Source organism: Manacus candei, unplaced genomic scaffold (assembly GCF_025592945.1).
Source record: "Manacus candei isolate 608988 ecotype Guabito, Panama unplaced genomic scaffold, ASM2559294v1 h1tg000034l, whole genome shotgun sequence".
In the NCBI taxonomy this organism is placed as follows: Eukaryota; Metazoa; Chordata; class Aves; order Passeriformes; family Pipridae; genus Manacus; species Manacus candei.
Window position 1 is genome coordinate 14735860 of NW_026138082.1, and position 19332 is coordinate 14755191.

The following is a 19332-nucleotide window of genomic DNA, read 5'->3' on the forward strand; positions in this document are numbered from 1 at the left end:
GCCCAGAGAAGCTGTGGATGGCCCATCCCTGGAAGTGTTCAAGGCCGGGCTGGATGGGGCCTTAAGCAACCTAGTTTAGTGGAATAGGGAGGGGGTTGAAATCAGATCATCTTTAAGGTTGACCCAAACATTCTCTGATTCTGTATCTTTGGATGATTTTATAACGTTAGATTAAAGGTCATCCTTTATTGTGCACATTGACAATCAGGAGATGTCAAAATGTGTACAGCAAAGGCATTAATTTTATGGCAGGGGCATCTGGGGGATGTTAAAGGCTACACTCTTCTCAGGAAATAAAAAGACCTGTGTTCTTTTCATGAAACCAAAATAATATTTTCCAACTTTGTTGAAATATTTTTCTACTGTCATATGGATGATGGGTCAATCCTTTAAGAAAGAGAATATTTTCTGCTCTGACTAGTGCTCTGTGGTCTCAAAGCTGTAGGTAAATTTCCTGCAAAAGCCAGTTTGTCAGACAATATTTAGGATTCTTTTACTGAGTTGTTTTGCAGTGTGTTTTTTTTAATTTAAAAAATCCTGGGACTTTCCTTAGCAGCAGCCAAAAAATTTACAGGGAAGGTGAAAGATAGGTAAGAAGGAAAGTAAATGTGGTGTTATTTAGTTGGAAGGTTAGTGTTTCTATTACTACTTTTTTTTTCCTGAAGATGGAAGTTACATCTTTCTCAGTTACCAATATATCTAGCCAGGTAGTTCCATTCCTGTGTCTGTTTGCATTGCATATAATCTTCACAGTATTTACTAACATACTAGATTTACAAAAAAAATCCTGCCATGTAATTTCATTTGATAGCTGATTATATTTATAGCTTGGTGTAATTATGAAGAAATAGGAGATTTGAAAGGGAGAGGGGCAGGTGCAGAGGGAACAGTGATCTTTCATGTGCATTTAACATACCCTCATAGCTACTTAAAAAATTGCAGCAAGATAGTAAGTGGTGTAAAGGAAGAAGAAAACATACTGAAGACACCAAATTTGGTTGTTTATTTTTTGTCAGATTTAGTACCTTTCGTATTTCCTCTTTTAAATGTTTTAAAATTAATTTAAACTTGCTTTTTATCAAAATAGGTGGCCATTGGCACTTAAACATTTAGGAGTTGTAGCTTTGGTACCCTTTTGGTCAGGTGCAGCTAATAAATAGCCTGTCTGCCTTCTCACCCAGGTGTCAGTAAATCCACTTTTATTTGCAACTCTAATTGCCTTCATAGTGTGCTGAGCTTGATCACACAGCCCTAGCAGAGTGGGCATACTCCTTCTGACCATTGGTCTAATTAATCTACTGAAAGATACCTCTGTGCCCCTGTGGTAGTGTCCCAAATATAACAACTAAATATGTCCATACCAAATATATGTATTTGTTTACATAAATGAGTATATTTCTGTAGGTACACACAGACATTTGTATTTATGCTTATATTTATATATTTGTATGCAGAATATACCTGTAACAGTCAAGGTAATCAAAGGTTAATTGTTTCTCAGAAAAGATTTTAAAGTATAGGAGAAAACATATGCCAATTATTAAATGAAATGACAGGCATCATAAATTACAGGTGCCTTCTGTAATACTTGTTTAAAATGGCCTTCAGTTCTTTCATATGCCACATGTAAGGTCAGAAAAAGATTTAAGTAGCTTAAATTCCACGTGGCTCTCTGAAGAGGATCTAACTTCTTTTTATGTTTCATGGTAAAGGATATATAGAATGACCCAAACATGGCCAATTCTGGACTTGCAGCAGCTCTTGAGCTGCAGGGGAACTCTGAAATGATTTCTTTAAACAGGGTTTATGAGAGGTTTTATTCATGAATGGATGGTTGTCAAACAAAGTTATATAGCAGTATGTGTCTGCTTTGCTTTTTCATTTCTTTGGAGATGTGATGAAGAGTATTAAATTACTACTTGTCTTTTTGGTTGTTGTTTTTTTTTTGCTTCCTTTTGCTCTGTTCTGGCTAGGGCTTTCTCCTCGTTTATCTTATAATTTAAATTATGTGCAATGTAGGCCTTTTTGTACTTTAAAATATTAAAATAATTATACGTAATTTCTAAAGGGAAAGTCAAAAAAGCCTTTGCTCAAACACTCTTTTTAACCTTTGTAAATAAACCTAAAAGTCATGCGTTTGATATTTTTCTAGCTATTCTTGCTGCCTTGTAACATAATATAATATGCTCTGCTTAGCTTCACTCATACATAAAGTTTTTTCTTTAATGTTACCTGTATGTTCATCTCTCAAGATAAAAATCTTATAAATAATGTATTATGTTGTAAAAGATTAATGTTTAATGATAAACTGTAATTATATGCTTACAAAATAGAGCTAAACACATTATACAGACACATATATGTAAAATAAACAAATATAAGCCACGTTTGTTTTGATGCTGCAGTTTTTTTGCTTAATTGGTGGAGGTTTTATCTGTAATAATTGCATAGATAGAGTGTGCTGTTGTTCCTTGAGACAATGTGAGGTGGAAGTCTTTCCCTTTCTTAGTGTTAGTTGTGACACTTAAGTAGAGGGAAGAAAATGTCTGCTGAGCTGTGTGATTGCAGTGAGAGTAAAAGGGCTGCCTGGTTAATTATGCTGGACATTTTAAGATGTCTCTTTTGCTTGGGGGACTGAAAACAAGGTTTTCTGTGGCTTATAATACAAGTATACATTGTAAAAGTGTAAGAAGGAAAAAAAAGTTTAAAATTATGTTGTTTGTTTCATTCTCCCCAAGAAAGGGAGTTCCGTGCTCCATCTTTGGGATCTTTGGAAAATTGCATGAAGCTTTCCCAGATGACAGTCCAGGGGCTTCAACAGTTCAAGTCTCCCCTTTTACAGCTGCCTCACATTGAAGAGGACAATCTTAGGCGAGTTTCCAATCATAAAAAGGTATAAAACTACAAATGATACTTGTTAAGTTCTTAAAGTGCTTTCTGCTCCTTCTTGTACCTACTTTCCTGTAAGCAAGCAAGGTCATGAATTAACTAAGAGAATAAAAATAGATTTATTTTGCAGCAATTCAATACAATACTTCCTAGATCTGTCTACTTTTTATTTCTTTGAAGTCCATCTCAGTTAGGAGGTGGAAATTAAGATTAGAGATCTGGTGAATGTAAATAAGTGTAAAAGATCAGTCTATGTTGACCTCCTAAACAGAAGAAATTGAATTTCTTTATTAGTACAATGTACTGTCTCCTATTTAGTATTTTTCCAGAATATGTCTGGAATATCCTACTGAGAGTTTTTTTTTTTCGGGGTGACTGGGGGTGAACAGGGGAAGCTTGTTTGACCTTATATAATTCTTAATCTATTTTGATAGAAAATAGATTCAGAAGCTTACACAGAGGTGTTCATAAAAGGAAAAAAAAAATCAATTACTGTAGGAAGTATTTCAGGTTTTGTGATCCATTACATTTGACAGAGGGTGTCTTATAAAGCTATTGCTATGCAGTTGTAGTGGGGAAAATGTTGGTATTTGTAGAATTTAGGGATGAAAAAGAATAGTCTTGTTTGAATACTTGCATGTGTTTCTTCACTTTGTTTTGCTGCCTGTCCTGTATTCAGACCTGCTTGTTGGTTTGACGCCAGTACATCTTCTACAAATGCCTGGTTAGAAACAAGCAGTTGTCTTCTACTAGAAGCTGTTGACTTTTCTAGTAGTTTTATTACAGTGGTTAATTTGGATAGATCTTGAAAATATCCTTTTTATCTGATGGAAGTTTTGTTTAGCTTTAACTACAGCCTTAGGGGGTGTTTAAATGCTTCTGTGTTACTGTGAAGACTAAGAATTCTTAGGTACTGCTTTTTTTTTTTTTTAATCCCTCTTGTTCATTAAAGATTCAAGTAATGTTATCCTTTGGGTTAAGTAAAAGAACCATTCTCTTATAGGTATCATTAAACTCTTTTTAAATGCAGCCCTAAACTACAGGGACTGTAAAAAATATGCAATTTTAGATGTATTTTTTGACATGTGCAGTGTAACTAAGTACAAAACCCAAGAATTTAACCGTGTTATAATTCCATCTGTCCTTGCCCTGAAAGAGGGAAGAGACCAGTTTATTAGTCTTTTTTGTACATGTTCCCATGCACTGAGCTCTTCAAAAATACAGTGCCCTAGATTGGAGGTATGATCAGTCTATCTGGATGCATGAAATTGTTTTTAATAAAGTATGTACGTTTATAGTGGTGAGGTAACCAAGTGTTCAAATCTGTGTTTGTTTTATCCCTTTAGCTCTGCTCTGCAAATCTTAAAAGGATTGGGTTTAGATTCATTTCCAGTTCAGTAAAAAAAAAAAAGTAACTTTTATTCAGCTGTTCCTGCTAATACAAATCTCAAAGCACTGAAGTACTCTATCTAAATAAAAAAACCTATTAGTAAGATTTCTTGACTCAACTTTTTAAAAAACCTGGCTGAAATAATAGTTTTATAAGAAACTAAAAAGTGCCATTTCTAAGGGGTGACACATACTAAGGAACACATCAATGTTCAAAGCAGTGCTATTTAGTAGGTTTGAATGCAACTTCTTTGGTTTATTGTTTCTCAAAACATATGCTTGCTAGTTTCCTAAGGTGTGGAGTGTTTTATAAGAACAAATCAAGTGGTGTGTAAGTATTAGTAATGTGGGGACATGAGTGGTGTATTATCAAGAGTTTATTTGTGGACTGTGTTCTATGCTACCACATGACATCCTTTCCTTTTTATTTTTTTTTCATTTCAGTATAAAATCAAAAGTATTCAGGATTTGGTGAGTTTGAAAGGCTCAGACCGTCGCAATTTACTGCACTTCCTAGAAGATAAGAAATATGAAGAAGTTATGGCTGTCCTTGGCAGCTTTCCATATGTCACTATGGATATAAAACCACAGGGTGAGTGGGAGGTGCTTTTGTTCTGTATATGTCACTCTTCTGACATTTTGATAGTCTGTTGGCAGTAGGCTTTTAGAGGATGCTGAAACACAACTCACTGTTATTTATGTGGCCTGGAAATTACATACTTTTTTGAGTGGCAGGTTCTTGTACATGAAATTTATAGTCTGAGGAGGTGAAGTACATTGAAACATTTCACGGATTCCCAAACCAGCCGTAGTTTCTCCTAAAGGAGCTTATCAGATATTTTGTCTGTTGTTTTAGTGTTTCATGAGCAATGTGGAATTCTGGTTGAAATATCACTTTTATTAGCTATCTTTAACAGTTGTGCTTATTCCAGAATTTCTCCTCATGCTGGAGTAAGCTGAGCAGACGTTTGTGAGATTTTGAGTTGGAGACCCTAGTGACTAAATTTTCATGGGTTCCTTTGTGATAATCCTTGTATAGTTTTTATATCTGGCAGAATTTGTCTGTGCTATGCTTAGCTACCTTTTGTGTGCAGTTTCCATGAATGTATAATGCTCTCCCCCTCTGAAGATTAAATATATTATGCAGTTCCTGTTAGGCAGCGTTGCAGTGGGAAGTGAATTGATTCTGCATTCTTCTTTCCTTTGTAGAAGATCAGTGCTAGTAAATGTGTGGTATTTGAAAGGTTGTTCTAATTCTTGTTTCTAGTTTATGTTGTTACTGTGATAGCATTGATCAAATTCAAAATGTGATGTGCTTTGTTTGGGTAGCCTGATTTGTATTTGCCTTATGCATAGTCCTCTGTGAGAAGCAAGTGTTAATGGAAATACCTGTTGGAAGCAAATGTCTCCTAATCTTGGTGTTTCTAAATGTTGTTTGTAGGTGTTTTTAAAAACAAATAAACAAAAGATTAGCACAGGATTGTATACAGTCCTGTTAATCTGCTTAAAATTCAGTCTTGGAGTACCTTCCCATATTTTGGTAAACTCTCCTTTTCTACCCATAGTCTTCATTTGTCACACAGCTGCACTCAGGTGTGGTATGAAGGATTAAACAATGCATATGCATTTCTGTTTAGCTCAGTATTACCATTATATAAAATACATATGTAAGACTAGTGAATATTGAAACTGCTTTCTCAGGGAGAAGTTGAGAGGGAATAAGTAAAATGTCTACCCTGGGATATAACTATTCCTTTCCAACCTGAGATCCTCCAGTTTATAGGTCAGAAATATAAACTCCTCAATGTCTGTCCTGCGGGGTTTATGTCTGATGTTTTACTTAAACTAATCATTGCTGTTCTTTTATTTTCCTTTGCCTTCTCCTTAAAAAAAGAATTAAATGCGTGATTGTTAATGTGGCATTGAAATTGAGTTGTTAATCTTATGAAAGTCAGGAAAATGAAAATTACGATTCCCAGAACAAATATAACAGGGTCCCTTTGGTCATGTGCAGTATTTCATGTTTCTGAAGTTTTATGCTCTAATATATAATGCACAGTATTACAGGGTTATGGTTCCCACAGCAGCTATAACTTTGAATTTTCTAACTTTCATGCAATTAAAATTTCAAACTCAGTGTTGCAGTTTTATAGTTTGCTGAATTACCAACCCTCCTCCTAACAATATAGTTGAGGTTGTAAGAGACTTATTAAATAATATTTTGAAATTTTCTTTTGTTAAAAATTCTAGGATTTGTATGCTTATATTTAGAAGTAGCAGAAACAATGTTTAATGGAGAAAAAGGGTTTAAAGAAGTCTAATAGATGTGTTGCTTTTCTTTTAGTTTTGGATGATGAAGACAGCAACAATATTACAGTAGGTTCTCTTGTCACTGTTCTGGTCACACTAACAAGACAGACCATGGCAGTAAGTATTAAGAATATTTGTTCTTTCAGGGTAACTGCAGGTATATACTAGTAAACAGGCATTTATGCTTTTCAAGCTAGCATAATGTTTTATAAATATAACTGTAAAGTTAAGATTTGAAATTGAGAACTTGTGCTCTTAATCCTTCCTATGTTTTTGTTTCTGAGTGAGAAAGTTTTCCTGGAATAAAACCAGAATTCAGTCTGACCCGTTGCTGTTGTCTAGGGAATGGTAAAAGAATATGGCAAGTGATACTGCTCTGAGGTTTGTAAATAACAGGAAAAGAGACATTCAGAGACTTGGTTCTTGAACTAAAATAAAGTATTCACTCAAGTCCTTAGGACAGGATTTGATTTCACTTTTATGTGGGCTCATAATGTTTCAAATCTCCTGGGTGTTTTAGACACTTTTATGAAAGAAATTCAGCCCAGCAGAATGCAGAATATACATAAGTTAATATAGAGGAAGTACACCAGTGCCACCTGAAGAAAGTGGACTGCTGAATAGGTAACAGTGTGGCATAATCAAAATAATACTACACCCTAGTAGTTAAGCTTCTGACTTGTGCTTATTTTTGAGCTTAAAATGCAGTACTTTCTTTGAACAAAAAAACCTTAATGCACAGGAGCTAAACCAACTCTGACGTAACAAAGACTACAGTGCCGATTTTTTGCATCTGTACTAATCATATAATTGTCTAAGTAAACAGAAAGTCTGAGTTATGCCTCTAAGGTCAGGCACACAATCCATGAGTACTACAGTTGAAGATCAGACTGAAGCCAGTTCAGCTGACAGTCTCTCTATAAAAGTACTGTGTGCTCATGCTGTGGTAGCTGAGGGTACAGTAGGTAAAATGTAAAAGCACTGTATCACTATGCTGAAATGAAAAAATGAAAGAACCTGAAAATTATGAGAATACTGGACTGTACTTAAAAATGAAGATGTCCAACAGCATATAGAAAACTCATTTAAGATGTTTCCTAGGTGACCTCCACTAGGCTGTCTGGCATTGAAATACAACTGCAAAACTAGAGCTAGCCTTTTGTACGATGCTTTTTTTTTGCAGTGGTATCTCCTATTGCAATCTTTATATAAGACAGCTCCTTATGACTGTTTTGGTTTTGGTGGGGTTTTTTTGATAGCATATAGTATGTTTTGAAGAGAGAAACGCAAGGAAAAAAGATCCATTTTCATAGAGATATCTTAGTCTACAGAATACTAACATTGTGTTGTGTCTTAATGTTTCATATTTCTAGTTTGATTTGTTGTTTTGTGTCCCTCAGTAACAGAGCAGCTGTTGAAGTTTTTAATGCTCTGACAACTGGAGCAGAATTAGCATTTTACTACTTCTTGCTTTTGTGATACAGTATTTCTATGCTTTATAAAACAAGTAGATTCTTTTGAACAAGGTGACATGTTGCTACTGAGTTTCTTTATAATACTAGTGATGGAAAAATCTGAGACCAAATGTTTGAAATAGTGTTTAATTTTGATCTGTTAGTCCCCCGTTGTGTCTGTCACTGATAAAAGAATTTGCCATAATGAGTAAAAGATTCAGACCTGATTAAGCTGATTTAGTTCAAGTTCAAATACAAAATAATAATTTGCTCTTTTGGTACAGAGAGGCATTAGTAGTTTTCACATCTTTCTCTAACCAGGAAGTGTTTGAAAAGGAACAGTCTATATGTGCAGCGGAAGAGCAACCAACAGAAGAAGGGGTAAGTGAAGAGTGAATGTTCCTCTTGCTAATTAAAGAGAACTTTCTTTCAGATCTTGAGTTGCTAATTGTGTACTTCTCAAGCATTTTTTCTCAGAAATGCCTCCTGAAGTGTATCTTGAGCTGTGCCTTTTAATTTTGTTTCTCAGCTTAAATTGCTTAAACTACAGTTGAATGCCAGAAATCTTATGAACAGAATAAATATTTTAAATACTGCTTTCCTACAGCAAGGAGATGTCAACAAAGTTAAGAGCAAAGGATGGCAGCAAAAGAATAAAGGCACCAAGAAAGCTTCGAAATCAAAGAAAAAGAAGCCATTGAAAAAGAAACCTGTGCCACCTTCATTGCAACCACCGAAACAGCAGAAGCAAAAACAAGCTAATGGGGTAGCTCATAGATTCAATGATATTTTATACTTTTATTAAGTTTATCACTGCTAATCTGAGGCAGGTTTTATATCTGTCTCTTACATTTCGGTTTGTGCTTTTGTGAAGTGTATCTTCTAAAATAGCATTTGTTTTCTTTACATTTAAAAATAACTAGTAAAGTAATTAGGGAACCACCATGGTTTCAGTGGCCTGATGAAAATTGTGCTCAACTATTTCAGAAATCTGGCTTCGTAGTCCCTTCTTATTATTAGTTCTTGTTATGCTGCCTTCTGTGAGGTGAATTGTTCTGTAACTTCTACTTTTCCCTTAAAGGAAAAAACTGCAATGAAACTTTCTTCTGATAAATTAGTACCTTTGTGTTTCCACTGTATGGTGTTTTCTCCACCTCATGGGCTGTGTTGTAGGTACTTTCTTAAGCTCTCTGTGATTTTTCTTAAGACTTCTTGAAATGCAGTCCCAGAGTCATATAGAACAGTTTGGGTTGGACAGGACCTTGAAGATCATCTAGTTCCAACCCCTCTGACATGGGCAGGCATGCAACCCACTAGACCAGTTTTCCAAACGGGCCTTGAACACTTCCAGGGATGGGGCAAACAATCAAACACTGTTTTCTCCTATTCCTGTTGTGGGTGCCATAAGGAGAAGGAAAATTGCTTCCTTTCTCCTCTTAGCACGTAATGTGAGAAGGATTAACCTTCAGTGTAGACAAACTCTGTGATACAAGAAGAGTGTAGATCGTGTGGCCCTAGGACAGGTGCTGTGAATGCTGTGTACTACAGTAATGCAGACTAAGTTAGAGGCATTGTCTTTTTTTTTCTTTCCCATTAGGAAGTTGTTGTGAAGGAAGAAGAGGAGGAGGTCTCTGATAAAGGAAGTGATTCTGAAGAAGAAGAAACAAACAGGGACTCTCAAAGTGAAAAAGAAGATGGAAGTGACAGAGACTCTGATAGAGAACAAGACGAGAAGCAAAACAAAGATGATGAAGCTGTAAGCTTTACTTTATCTTGAAGGGTAATATTGCCTCTGGGGTTGACAGAAGATGCATTTAATTCTTTACCGTCCCCTCAGGCCAGGGAAGACTAGGATGAAGGAGTAATACCAGTTCTCCAGAGGTTTTCAGATCTCATTCTGGCGTAAGAGCTTTGTCACTACAAGTTTGTTTCAGAAAGAGTAGTGAAGGTTCTTTGCAGCATAGTCAGGAAACTTAAATGACATGAGAAAAATGGCTGAACTTCAAGAAAAGATTGTAGTGTTTCTTTTAGCTTAATTTGATTACTAGCTGCTACAGACTTTGTGAGATAGTCTCTCCCTTGAACTGTGTTCTTGACAGGCAGTGGCTGTTGTATGCTGCATAGTGCATATTCCAAGCACGCAGTAGTTGAACAAACTTGTACACGTGCTTACTAAACTGTAGTCACTGTTAAGTTAGTAATTTGAAACTGTAATTGTAATTGAGAATGAGACATTGTGGTGGTAGATCATTTCTGCACCACAGGTCTTACAGTGGAAGACTTGTGTGACAGCTGAAAGTCCCATACAGAGTGAGAATAAGCTTCTGGTGGGAAAAGAAACATCAAACTTGTAATCAGAACTCTTATGGCTCAGGTAGTGAGTGTTTACAGATAGTGCTGTAGAACTGAGTTTTGAAGAATGGGTGCAAGCCCCACAGATCTGCATTTTGGGGTGTGTTTTTTTGTTTGTTTGTTTGTTTTTTTAAATAATTACTTAGATGGTCTCTAGTTTTACTGTTGCTTGGGGGTTTTTTTGCCTTTGATTGTACTGTATAACTCAATCTCTACATGCTTTTTTCCCTTTATCATATTTAGTGTAGCACAAGAACTTGTCACATGTACCATTTTCACGGACTAAAATTTCTGTCTTTTTAATGCAGAAGGTGGCTAGTGCACAGCTATTCTTTAACCTTATCTTTGACAGGAGTGGCAAGAACTACAGCAAAGTATACAGAGAAAGGAACGAGCCCTTCTTGAAACGAAGTCAAAGATAACGCATCCTGTTTACAGTCTTTTTTTTCCCGAGGTCAGTAATAGAAAACATTACAGTTGTAAAACGTGAGAATTAGTAATAATACAAATTAATTGCTCTTTTTGTATTTTTGCCGTAAATACTGGGCTTTTAAAAAAGTCTAAAACTTGAAAAAAATCTTATTTTATTTTATAAAGTCTTAACTTATAAAATCCTATTAAACTCCTTCAGATACTTTTCTAAAAACTTTTTTTTTATTATTCTTCCTATCCAATTCCCAGAGACTTGCAAACTTGTATGAAATTTAAGGTTCCTTTTTGATAGCAGTAATGCTGAAGTGGGTTTTTTTCCTACTGATCTGTTACATATAGGTAGATTATGTCTGAAAGCTTTTAATCTGATAGGGATCTAATTTATAGTCCTTTTCTTTACCTTTTTTTTTTTTTGGTCATTTTGCTATGGGATGTGAAAGCACAGCTCTAATAAAGAGCAAGTAGTATTCTACCCTTAACTCTATATCTAACTGCAAATACCTGTGACTGGGGGAGGTCCTGACCCCTCCTGTGTTAACAGTAATGACAGGAGAGTTTGGGAGTTATTTGAATCAGCAGATTGTTTTGGCTTACTGCTTGACTTCAAGTCTCAGTGCAACAACGTGGTGGCAGCACAGTGTGCAGATGTGGAAGATGGAGTTGGTTGGCAAAGCTATGTCTTTCTACCACAATGTAGTCTGGAAGTGGTGGAAGCCAACTGTGGAACAGTCTTTCCTATAGAGCTCAAAAGTAGAAGTTCAGGTGTGGTGTTGGAGGAAGGGATGTATTTGAGAGCAGCGACTCAGGTGTCTCTACAGCAGTCTTTGGCATTGAAAGTGTGTTGTGATGTATCGGTTGTTACTTACACAAACAGCAAACCACTCAGTAGTTGTCTGAAAACCCCTTACAGCAAGAAAACCTTGAAAACAATGGGATTTTTCAAAGTGTGGTGTTTGTGTCCTGAGCAAATAAGTTAGCTGGTTGGGGGTGACCAGACTGGAACCAAGAGGAAGGAGTATTTGGCTACATTTTCTTTCCAGGCCAGTGGTTCAGAGGTTTCCTTTGTTTCCTTGCAGTCTGACTAGGGAACCAATCTAGGATCTCTGTCATTGTGCTATCTCCAATAATAGAGTTAGGATGCAAAGCTTATGCTTCCTCTTGTGTTTTAAAGAAGACAACTGAGATGGGGAAAAAGAGTAAAACATGAGAAAAAAGGAAGATACTATGTATATTTGCTCTCTCCTCTCAGTCCCCGGAGCTCTTTATGTATATACCCCATAAAGCTTGTTGTGTTTGCAAACATACTCCATTGTCTGCATGCTTGTGATCATACTGTTCTTGCTGATTTTACCTAGTGTAATCATTAGAAAGCAAACTGTGGGAAGCAAGACCTGTTCCTAAGGACCTAGAGAGGATATACAAATAAAGCAAATACATTGTTTTCCTGAAGGCCTTAGCTGAGAGCTGTCTGGCCTTGTGACATCTAGTTTTGTAATGGCTGATCTTAATGCTGTATTTTCCTGACACTTAGGTATGCTCCCATCTCTCAATACATCTTCCAGAAGTACACCAGCATAAAAGAAAAAGGTGTGCTGGCATTTTGCTCTTCTGGCTGCCTTAGATCATGTAAAATATGCTGCAGTCTTAATACCTCCTTGCTGCAAAGGCAGCTGGCTTTGGTCACCAGTCGAAGTTCAGAGAATGAATATGTGTTATCCCCAGTGCCTCAGGGTTGCTATTTGTATTTCTCTTTTGCTGCACTTGAGGGTTCTTTCTGAGATTTTGCTTATACTTTCTCTGTACCAAGCTGCATAAGCTTTAGCTGTGTCTACCCAAGCTACAGATGGGTTTTATGATAAAACCTAAATACAGTTCACTGCTAAAAAAATTCTAGGGCTGAATTGAGTGCTTTTACTTGAAAGATACAGGGGTATTCTCTCATGGTACTGTAGCTGTAAATTTTCAACTTTTCTTTATGGATTTCATGAAAGTTGAATGCAGCTGTGTGTGGTGCTGTAGCTGCAGTTGGAGCATGTTCAGATAGAGTTGATCTGCAACATCCGAAGAACAAAATCTATCATACTCGCTGGAGGTTTTTTTGCATCTGTTATTTAGAGTATTGCACGTATTGTGGTCATGGCCAGTTCAGAGATGCAGAGTTAAGGATAAAATGGTGTATTCCAGAACTTGCAGATGTTTGAGTGTAGCTGAGCCTAATATACTTGTTCTCAGGGGACAGCCTTATGGATGTTTCATCCAAGTTTTGGGGCAGTTGATTACTCTGCCAGAGATGTGTCTTTAATCTATGCTGGTTCCTAAATAATTATCTTTTGCTCCTGAATCCATGGATCCAGAAACTGCACAGATTGTAGTTTTGACATTTTTAGGTAGAAACTGGCCTTGATGTTCCAATTTCATGAACATACTGGTTCCCTGGCATGCCAAACCTTGCACCCATCTGTTAAAGGGCATTTTGCCCACTTGCCTGTTAGTTTGCCAGATTCTCACAGGCATAAACTTTAAATTCCACCCAATAAGAGAGAGGAAAATGACACTCCTACACAGTTGTCCTTTCTGTAAAAAAGCGATGGCACTTTGGGGTCAGTAGCTTTACTTCCAAATGGTTTACTATATAGATTCCTTGATCATTAGATCAATGAATGTCATTTGCCCTGGTACCTCTTCCCCCCTTGGCTGTTATTTTTTACCAGTTTTTGTGAAAATCCACTTGGCAGTTTTGATCTTTTGTTCTTAAAAAAAATAAAAATTCCTTGCCATTGGGAGTAATGAAAGTCTACACAATGTATAGCCAGTCAGCACAGTGTTTTGGTAATATAAAAAATAATGCATTGATACGACTGCAGATGCTTTTTTCTCTGGTGAGAGTCTTTACAGGCCCAAAATGCTGAGTAGCCATTCTGTAAGGGGTCTTGAAAAAGAGCTTGTGGCTCTTTTTCATCTCTACTATTTATACTGTTCATCTTTCTATTCCTAGAGGCCTCTTGACTAGGAAATAAGCACTCCAACTGCATAAGAACCTTCTTTGCTTCAGCTGTCAAGGAGATTGACAATATATTTACTGTTGAAATTTACAGATAAAATAACTTATGCTTTTTAATCACATGGGGTGACTTTTCATAAAGAAAATAACTTGGAATAATTGTAAGAATTTAGAATGCTATATATTGTGGTCTTAAATAGTGGAGGAATAGGTTTTTGTCCTGGTCACAGTGCCTGTTTCAAAAACAGGAAGGAGTGCTGTTGCTTTACTGTGATGCAGTTGCCTTTGCTTTTATACACTGTTAAATGGGCATTTAACATATTGAGTTAATTTTACATTCTGTGTTCTGGGACTCAGCAGTGCTAATTCAGGGTGTTTTGGTTGTTGATGTGAGTGTCTTGCTGTTGTAAATAGTTGAATATTTCAGTGAGATTGTGATAGTTATTACTAGCATAACAATTAGTCACTTCAAAAGAGAATAGGAGTTAATTTATCTTTTGTAATTTTTCAATTTTTACATTATTTAAATTTCAGATCACCAGACAGTGTTTTCTGAAATTTTAAAAATATCTAAAACTACTGAACTTTTGAGTCTTTCAGTGGACACAAAAGTTCTTCAAATTCTACATATTAACAGCATTTATTTCCCATCCATGGAATTTAGAAGAATCTCAGTGGTGGTGTTAAAGTCCAGTGTATTCTTTCATTCAGTCCTCCTAATGCTGTTAGATTAAAAATTAAACAAAACAACCACTTTTTATGTGACAGTGAAGCAACTACCTGATTGATTTTGGTGTAAATATGTAAAAATTGTCCTCCTGGTTTGGAGCTTTGACTTGTAACTGTTCTGACATTCACTTTTGAGGGCTTCAGTCTGTTATAGATGTGATCAGTTACCAAACCATCAGGGGTGGATAAAAATTGTTTTGGAACACAGATGGACATTTGAATTGTGTAAAAGGAGTGTGTGTTTTCCCCTTTTTCCCCTGAAGGGCAAGATTATGCTGTTATGACTATTACCTATCTACTAAAATACTTCATTATGAAGAAGTCTTCCCCCTCATGCCCCCACTATTCTCACTTGTTTAAAAAAAAGACTTAAGGAGATAAAGGAATGGAAACTTGCTTTGCAGTACTAAACTAGCTTTTTTGCAACAACAAGGTTTCAGCTTCTACTACAATAAGGTGGATTTTGCTTAAAATGAGCGCCAGGGGGTTAACCAAAAAGGTGTAGGGTTTAAATAAAGAACAGTTGATGCTGAAGAACTGTCTTTCCCATTTGAGAATCATTGTGTCTATGCTGCTGAACTGCACGACAGTCTTAAAAATTTGACTCCAATTGAAGAAAAAAATGTTATTTTTTACAGTGTTTCTGTCTTTTATGAAGGACCACACTCATTTAATTTAATTTAGGAACTCTGCTTTGGTGCCTGCAGTGGCAAAACCTATGGGTCCTGTAGCTATTTTGAAAGCTGTGTGTGATAGGCAGCAGTTGTTGGGCATCCTTTACAAATACAAATCAGTATTGACTGATATTGATTCACTTCCTCGAAGTGAAATCTCAGTATGTTCAAATTTCATTTTTCAGCAGATTCCAACTTCTTGGGGTGGGGGAGCAGTGGGTAAAGTATGCTTGCCTGAAAAAGACTACTGAGAAGAGTACTTTATCGGTCTTTACGTGTTCCTTGCTTTATATGTTGAAATATTTATCCAGGCTGGATTTCTGTAGAAGGACGTAAAGTAGTCATTTATTGCATTAAGTTGCTCATTAACCCTCAGTGAACACAATTCTTTGGAATGGTTCCATGTCCCACATGGTAGTTTAAGTTAAATAGATGGAATGAAGTTTTTGGAGACCAGCAGTCACTTCTGATAATCTGTTTGCCTTCAGTGTACAGTATCTACTATATATTTTATTCATGCATATCCACAAGTTTAAAAAAACCACAAAACACAAACCGCCTCCTTTCTGTCTGTATTACAAGGACCAGCAATTCCTAATTACCTGTTATAAAGTGCAGGGGCATAATTTTCTATGACTTCAATAATCCTGGTGTTTTTGTTTTCTTTTGTTTTTTTTTTTCCCCTTCTGAAAGGAAAAACAAGAATGGTGGTGGCTCTATATTGCAGATCGGAAGGAGCAGATGCTAATATGTATGCCATATCATGTTTGTACACTAAAAGATAAAGAAGAGGTAAAGTACTGGGAGAGTTTTCTTTTTGGAGTATTAGAAAACTCTATTGAAGTGTCTATGGTATGCAAATACATCTAGATTTTAATTTTTTTTATACTTATCTATTAAGATGGAAAACAAATCTTACTCTCCTGATAAAAGTGGGGAAGAGTCTTTTAACCATGAAAATTGATAACGGAGAAAAAAAAGTAATTTAAGATGACTTTCAGGTTTCTTTGCAGAATATGTTTGGGTTTTTTTCCCCTGATATCAAAAGCTGATGAAACCCAGTATTCATATACAATTTTATTCTTAAAGTTATTAAAATTTGTTAGAAATGTTAAGTGTCCTCTTTCTTTAAAGCAGAGACTGTGACAAATTAATTCACCTCGGCTCAGGTGAACCTTTCTGGGACTGTAACCTTTGGCTGTGTTCTTGATACTTTTCTGAAAAATGAAGACAATGTATTTGTTCTTCCGAACTTTATGTTATATTCAATTTCAAGTAACAGTAGAGTTAAGATAATGCTTTCAGCAGACTAAATATTTTAACCTGTTTGGGTTTTTGAAATTTAGCATACAAGGGGGTGAAATTGTGTACTTAATGTAATTACTTGGTCTAACTCAGAAAACATGTGACTGATTATTCAGCTTTCATGGAAGGGATTGTTCCTGGGTATTGTGACTCTTTTCTGTGTCTGTTTTATTACATAGAGATTTTCAAAGAAATGTCACTACTAAGAAACTAAAACATTTCTTAAAAAGGTATTATTTGGTAGTAGTATTTATTGTTCATTGTAGTACTCAGGTACTTATTTTAACGTGTCTTTTGAAAGCAGTAAGGACTTACGGCTTAAATTCTATTTTGTAGGTAGAACTGAAGTTCCCAGCACCAGGCAAGCCTGGAAACTATCAGTACACAGTTTATTTAAGATCAGATTCATATATGGGATTGGACCAGATTAAACCATTGAAGGTGATGTTTGACTGTGTTATGTATTTGTATTACATTGAAAGTTACTTCATATGGTTATTAAAACCCCAGAAGTCCTGTTATCAATAAGAATTCAGCCTGTCCTGATTTTAAAACAAGTGAGAAGGAGGGACTAATAAGTGGTTTCTGCCTGATGTCAGTAATTGCAATTTTATGATGCATTAAGCAGGACTAAAGTTCGTGATGCTTTCCAGTGTCTATGTATTTTATTCACATTTTTCTAGCGTTTATTAAATTTCTGCAGTATCGTTGGCTCTGGCTTTTTTTACCTTGAGGTCTGCCATGGCATTTCTTTGCCCTTAGTCCTAGATTCATACAGTTAATGAGAAAAATCTGGCATGCCATATTTCTGGAAGCAGTTCTTGGTTTTGTTTTGGATTTTTGGGGTGAGATGGGATTTGTTTTGTTGTTTGGTTGGTTGTTTTTTTAACTGTCCTTTTTGTGTGGTGTGTCATTTGTTTTTGGGTGGGTGGGTTTGTTTGTTTTTCCAAATTGCTGTTTATTGTCTGTAATCTTTTCTTCCCCCTCTTCTCTTTCCTTATCCAATTGCAGCTGGAAGTTCATGAAGCAAAACCAGTTCCAGAAAATCATCCACAATGGGATACAGCAATAGAAGGTGATGAGGACCAGGAAGACAGTGAGGGCTTTGAAGACAGTTTTGAGGAGGAAGAGGAAGAGGAGGAAGACGATGATTAAACAGTACTATTGATTGACTACAATATCTGCACATACTGCAAACTCTTGGTCTGACTGTGGAACTTGTAAAATAACCAAGAAACACAGTACAGAAGCTTTGAGAAGGCTGAGTTTAAATTTTCTTTACCAATTAAGAGTGCATTATGTAACTTCTCAGTGGAGGTGAAACAAATCTGTTGCCATTGATACACCTTGGAATATGCTTATGGCTCATTATAGCCTTCAAAGTGCAGGATGGTGCATTTGTTTCAATTGAAAATAAAAGCTTTTTTATTATAAATGTCCAAAAGTGTGGGCTATGTATTGTCTGATCAGTTTAGGGTCCAATTTAAATAAAAGGTACTACTAGCTAGGAGCAAACTTTCACAATTTTTCTGCATTAAGAATTTATTTTAGAAAATTTTTTGGTATATTTGACATTATAAATCTCTGCTGATTGAAACAACATCTGCTCAACTTTCAAACTTGATTGGTTCTGTGGTATTCATTAGCTATTTTATTGTGATACTGCTCACATCATTCATAGCTTTAAAAATCTGTTTTACTTAACATGATCATTATAAATTGACACCATACCCATTGCCATGTTCCATATATTCTGGAGGGCTGCTTTTTTTAGGACTGTTGCCTTTTTATGCCCGAGATTATAATGGAAATCATAAACTTTCTTGACTCTGCCATAGGATACTTCTTAATGGCTTAAAACATTTTTAAGCCTGTATTTCATCAGATCAGCAGAAGATCTGAGTCTTTTGATAAACAGAATGTCTGAAAACAATTTTGGGACCACGTGTTATGTAAGTAAGTGGCTTTTGTGTAATACCTTTATAAAAGGTACGTGCTGAAAGCCGAGGTATATTCTGAATCTACCTGACACCGTCAGAAACGTTCTAAGGGTAAAATACAACATGCGTAGAGGGCATGTTTTGTATCAATTTTGAATTCCCATGAATAAACTGGACAATTTGATGGCTGTTTGCATTTGTAATAGTGTGCCTCTTTGTCTGAGTTGTTTTATTTTTTTACCTCAGTCTCCTGCAGGGTTGTAAACAAGACTGATTGTTTGATTCTGTCACTACTCCTGTTTAAAAAAAAATCAAGTCTAATTAGAGAATAATTTCAGGGAGGAAAGAATCAGGGCTGTTAGTGTATTGTATGACTTGACAAAAGCCATGGATGGATTCTTCCTTTTCTTCCTCCCAATAAAACAAATGAAAATTACTGAAAATATTGCATTTCTATACTTCAGAAATATGTATGAGCGTTCTGCAAGTAGGAACAGATGTATTTCTGTTCCCATGTATTGAATTAGGAAAATGCAATGCTGTAAAATATGACAAATTGCCATGAGGGAAAAATTCCATCCTATGAAATTTGCCCAAAGCCAGAATAGGTGCACACTAATTTGTGACCTTGTTTATTAGAAAGGGTTGTCACTTTAAATGCAAATTTACATTGTTATATTCTTTGTAATTGCAGTAGAGCAAATAAAATTTGAAGATGTTCTAAATGAGATTGTTATCTTTCAAAGTACTTCTGAAGTGCACATTGTGCAGAAAAAGCTCTTGTAAACCATAAGCAGTGTCAGGTGTTCAAACACAAGAATGAAGAATAGCTTTAAATTAAACGGCTTCTACGCTTG

At 35.8% G+C, this 19332-nt stretch overlaps 1 protein-coding gene across 1 annotated transcript in view; it reads left to right on the forward strand.

Annotated features, from left to right (window-relative positions):
• Positions 1 to 18663, forward strand: part of SEC63 (SEC63 homolog, protein translocation regulator) — a 60664-nt gene extending 42001 nt beyond the window's left edge. The window contains exons 12-21 of the mRNA XM_051792378.1: positions 2739 to 2893; positions 4723 to 4870; positions 6623 to 6705; positions 8364 to 8423; positions 8650 to 8808; positions 9640 to 9798; positions 10747 to 10848; positions 15924 to 16022; positions 16872 to 16976; positions 17547 to 18663. Coding sequence (XP_051648338.1) covers positions 2739 to 2893; positions 4723 to 4870; positions 6623 to 6705; positions 8364 to 8423; positions 8650 to 8808; positions 9640 to 9798; positions 10747 to 10848; positions 15924 to 16022; positions 16872 to 16976; positions 17547 to 17690 — 1214 coding nt within the window. The 3' untranslated portion in view covers positions 17691 to 18663. The remainder of the gene's footprint in view (positions 1 to 2738; positions 2894 to 4722; positions 4871 to 6622; positions 6706 to 8363; positions 8424 to 8649; positions 8809 to 9639; positions 9799 to 10746; positions 10849 to 15923; positions 16023 to 16871; positions 16977 to 17546) is intronic.
• Positions 18664 to 19332: the final 669 nt, after the last annotated feature.